Raw genomic sequence first — 5,124 nt, forward strand, 5'->3', positions numbered from 1 at the left:
ATATATGTCATACACACGGATATACGTGAGTATTGGGAATAAGTGGATGAGTCTACCAAAGTTAGCAAAATAAAGAAGTGTGACAATGATAATAATTAACAATAAAGGAGTGTGACAAGAAAACAACAAGAATCAAGACTCTCCCCCATGAAAAGAGTCAAAAAGGAGAAACCCACTACTCAACTGACCATACATCACAATTCCACCCACAGTTTATTAATTATTTGTTTTGATAAAAATATGAATGAATATAGGTTAAATGAACCATGTGAAAGAAAATGCGACATAAGGATCCATCCGAGAATAAGATATATTGAAATGGAATGATGATTTAAAGTCAAAACAAACACATCTCCTGCTCATTCCTTTGTTTCTTGGTGTTTTCTTACATGATTAAATCAAGTCATTAAAGTGAAAAGGCAGCAGAGAAGAAGCAGCAGCAGGCAACACGCAAACAACTCAAATAAAACATTCTCATCAAGTAAAGCTCTCTTTTGCTAGGCACCACCAGCTGCAGACAAATTCTCTAAAGGGAGAGGTTGAAAATTATCTTTCATCCCCCTGGAAAATAAAGTTTTATTATCTTAACTACTACTACTTTTTCTCCCTTCTCAATTCCTCATGGATACTGCTCATCAATGGCCTCAGGTGTGTCATGTGTGTTTGTGTCTTCATCAATCTTTTCCTTATTTATATATCTTCTTTGCATCCAATATTAGGTTTTCTTTCAAACCCTAGCCACCTGGTTTTTAAATTTTTCTTGTTTGTGGTATAGTACTTGTGATCTACATATATCCATTCATATAATTATATTTTACATATGTACTCTTTAATTTCTTTATGAAATAATTAAAGCACATCACTTTTTCTTAATTTCTTGCCTTTTTTTGTTATGTACATAAAGTTATTCTTTGTAATTAAATTTTATCTTTCCTTCCTTTAAATTTGTAATTCTTTTGTTGATTTGTCAACTTTATATCTAGCTAGCTACTTTGGATGGATGGTAATTAAATTGTATATTGATTATGTGTTTGTTGATGAATTAATTGCAGGAAGCAGCGCCTCCAAGTGATGAATATTCTTCAAAAAAGTTGAAGCCACAAAAAGATGAAGCGCCAAAGAACTGTCCAAGATGTCATTCAACAAACACCAAGTTTTGTTACTTCAACAATTACAGTCTCTCACAACCAAGACACTTTTGCAAGGCTTGTAGGAGGTATTGGACTGCTGGAGGTTCTCTAAGAAATGTTCCTGTTGGAGGAGGATCAAGAAAGAACAAGAGATCATCATCTAATTCTTCAATATTGGTGTCCAAATCTGGTTCTGGTTCAGATGATCATCTTTCTTCTCACTTCTCATTTCAAAACCCTAATAATATTTATACCAACAAATCCCATGATCAAAACCATAATCTCAACCTCTCTTTCCCACCACCCACACAGCCTGAATATAATAGCCTCGACGCGTCTCGATTTCTTCAAGTATCTTCGAAGAATAATATGGAAATGAACAAAGACAACAACATCATTCAACTTAACTTGAACTCTTCCTATTCTACCCCATCTTCATCCACTTCAACTTCATTATCCGCGATGGAACTCCTCAAGCTTAATTCGCATACTTTCATGCCTGTTGCGCCTTTACAAAATCCAAACATGATGATGCAGTATGGATCAGGGTTTCATTTCCAAGAATTCAACAAGCCACAGTTAGGGTTTGCTGTCGACGGTCTTCAAAGAAATGCTAACAACCAAGAAAGTATTAATGGCGCAGCTGATCAAAGATTAAACTTTCCATTCGGAGCACCTTCGTCGTCGAAGCATGTTCCGAGTGCAAATGGATCAGTTGATAATCAAGATAAGGTCGATGGCAATCCGACTTTGTACTGGAATAATGGAATGTCAAGCGGAGGATCATGGTAAACACACAGACGACTGCTGCTTTATTTAATTTATTTAATTTTTTTGGTTGCTTGTTTGGAGTGCTATATTCATATATATAGAACTAACATTTTAATTTTTCAATATAGGATGTATTTTGATTTGTATTTTTACGTCATCAGACTTGTTTCAGCTATATATATATACAGAAATTTGATTTTGCAGCCATGTATCAGTTGAGCATGCATGGTTAATTTAGCTTCAATTATACGTTTGTTTAATCAATATGTATAAGATTAATTGTTTGACGATCAGTAAATGTAGTTTGAGATCTTTGTGTGTGGTGTCGAGTATATAAAAATGATCATGAGATTAGATCACCGCGTAAATAGATTAGAATCTCATTTTCATTCTCATTAACCAGGTTTAAATCTTATGATCCAAACAATATTGTACACCCGAGAGATTAAACATAACCAACATAGTTTCTGATGCAAAACATAAGCGGGCTGTATATATTGTTTGGTTCCTCTATCACATAAAATTTACGAGGAAAAGATGGAATGTAAGTGCATACTTGTGGCCTATAATGAAATTAGAAACGATATTAAAGAGAGAGATTCTCCCCAGCCATTAAAGCAGTTTTGTAAAGTGAAGAACAGCGATGGAACTAGGCTAAAGGAGAACACCACACACATGCGCGTAGTCCCTACATAATTAGTAATACATACATCCTGTACATTAAGATTAATTACCTTATCTCATCATATGTAGTATCAGTATTATTCACTGTCATGCGAATGGCAAAATTCTGGATTACTTCACTCGATCTCTTTCAGAGACTGAGACATTCGGTAATTGAACGATTCTCTTACTTTCTAGTCCTTGGCTGTGTATAAATTACATTGGCTATTATCAAATAGCTGATCAATAGCAAAAAAGGAGGCATATTACGGGATACAGGAGGGACACAAGATCCAACCCATATATAACATGCGTATACCAAAGTTACCAACCATAAGGAGCTAGGAGATATATTAAAATAGGGATTTTAAACGGAAGCATGCTTAGGTTTTAATCCTAACACTTAGATTTTAATCCTAACACCTGGGCTGGATAAAATTTATTTAACACACTACTTCAAAATTTTTAAATCTATAATTTAAGGTCTCAAAGTTAATTATCTTTTATATTTCGCCGAAAATATTCCTAAAAAAGAAAATATCCGTGAAACGTAAAAAAAAAGATTGAATTAAAATTTTAAAATATAGATTCGACGTCCTAAATTAATGTGTTAGATAAAGATTATCTATCCCCGATAATCGAGATGCACGAAACAGGACCCAACATTACCAACATTACTAAGTCGTGATGAAGTTAAGCAAATAGTCAAATCGAAAAACAGGGGGTACCTGCCACAACAAAACGACTCACCTAATTGTCAATCTGTTGTTTCTAGATATCAATAATCCATCCACTCGTCAGTCGTCATCATCCGTCTATCCTCTATATTTCATCATCACAGTCACTTGTCGGAATGTTTTACAAGTAACTTAAGTTTAGCTACGTTTCTTATTTTAAAGCTGAATTGCGTGACTTGGTCAATTATTAATTTTTGTGTTATTTGAATTTAAAATGAACACTATACTCTTGTGTGTCCCGCAACAACTAAATAAAGGCTGACAGCAATGTTTCTTCACGAGGTAAGTAAGTTGCCGCACTAGACTATTACTATTAGGCTCTGTATATGTACTTTCATATACACGTATTCTGTATACTCTTTATTAACGGGAAACTATGAGGTCCATCGAGAACATGGAGTGTAGACACCAGATTAATTTAGTTTTTAAGCTTTATTAGATTGTAGTAGTAAACCTTTTTTTTTCAAATCAAACTTGCATAAATTAACTTTCATCCTTGATCAGATTACAAATAAACTAAAACTCCGAAATATTATTATACTTCATCGGATCTGGCAGATGGCATAAAATAAGTAGTTTAAAGTTGAACTAACAAATGTGCTATTTTACTTGCACATCTTCTAATAAACACAACTAACACTTTCTTGAAATGTTTAAGAATTTTCATACAATATTCCACAATAGTACGAAAAATTGAATTACCCCTGCCTTCATGAATAGCATCAACCACTATCTTAGTGTCTGTCTCAAAAATACAGTTCGTGTTTCTCCATTGGCTGACCCATAGTAATGCTTCCCCGAGACTCCGAGCTTCCCTCTCCTTTGCCTGCATTCTTCCTCTAATCTGACAATGTGCACGCTTAGAACATCCATTTTCATCCCAAACTACACACCCCACCCCCAATAAAGTCATAATCAGTCAGTCAAGAAGCATCAATGTTAATTTTAATCCACCCCGGTGGTGGTTTGCACTTTGAAACAAAAGTCACTTCCCATAAACATATCATAAATAGCCATTTTTTATACATTTAAATTTTTGTTTGATTTTTTTGACACAAGATATTTTGACTGTATAATTAAAATTATATTTCTTAACATTTTATTTTGTAAAGCATATTTAGTATATTTTTATTCATGTATTAAAATTATTAAATTGTGAGAAATATTGAGGGTGGTAGGGATTGAACCTGAGTCATCTGTCAGCCCTAGTAACTAGTTCCTTGACATGGTATCAGAGTTTAGGCTGAGGACTCAGGCCTTGTCACCACCAACATTTCTCACAATTTACGAGGGACACATCAGACCTAACACACGAAAAGTAAAAGTACAATCACTGCATCATCCTTTACTGACATTTAAAAATGTGCGATAAAAAGTTATATGACTATTTATTATGAATAAAAATGTCATGACTGCATACTCGACATAATATATTTTTTGTAGAATAAGACTTACTATATTCAACAAGGTATTACAAGTTACAACTTAGTTTATATCTTGCTTACTTTGTACACTTAAATAGACTTTTCCATCTAATTACAATCAAATAATATTGAATGATCTCAAATAAATAAATAAATAAAATGGAATATTGGGAATATTTAGGAGACGCATTAGATGATCCAGAATTGTACTGTTCTTCATTGTACACCTATTATATTTAGTTTGTATCACTATTCTCGCACTAAAATTGTCTAAATGAGTTTAAATAAATTAAATGGTTTGAGTTTTAATAAAATTTATTTAAGCGAGTGTAAATATGTAAATAAAATAGTTTGAGTTTTCTCGGCTCTCTCCATCTTTTCATTACATTTTGATCAAGT

The 5,124-nt window shown here is 33.3% G+C and overlaps 1 protein-coding gene across 1 annotated transcript; it reads left to right on the forward strand.

The window, feature by feature from the left end:
* Positions 1-302: 302 nt before the first annotated feature.
* On the forward strand, positions 303-2,104 carry LOC141698510 (dof zinc finger protein DOF2.5-like). The gene is made up of 2 exons (XM_074503215.1): positions 303-648; positions 1,053-2,104. The coding sequence occupies exons 1-2, from the start codon at positions 622-624 to the stop codon at positions 1,920-1,922; spliced, it is 897 nt and encodes a 298-aa protein (XP_074359316.1). The 5' UTR covers positions 303-621; the 3' UTR covers positions 1,923-2,104.
* The last annotated feature ends 3,020 nt before the right edge of the window (positions 2,105-5,124 follow it).

Source organism: Apium graveolens, chromosome 11 (genome assembly GCF_009905375.1).
Source record: "Apium graveolens cultivar Ventura chromosome 11, ASM990537v1, whole genome shotgun sequence".
NCBI lineage: Eukaryota > Viridiplantae > Streptophyta > Magnoliopsida > Apiales > Apiaceae > Apium > Apium graveolens.

Bases quoted from the DNA above. Each gene is read 5' to 3' on its own strand.
- LOC141698510 (XM_074503215.1), top strand. From the start codon at position 622: ATGGATACTGCTCATCAATGGCCTCAG. The intron at 649-1,052 runs GTGTGTCATGTG...AATTAATTGCAG, and splicing joins CTGCTCATCAATGGCCTCAG to GAAGCAGCGCCTCCAAGTGA.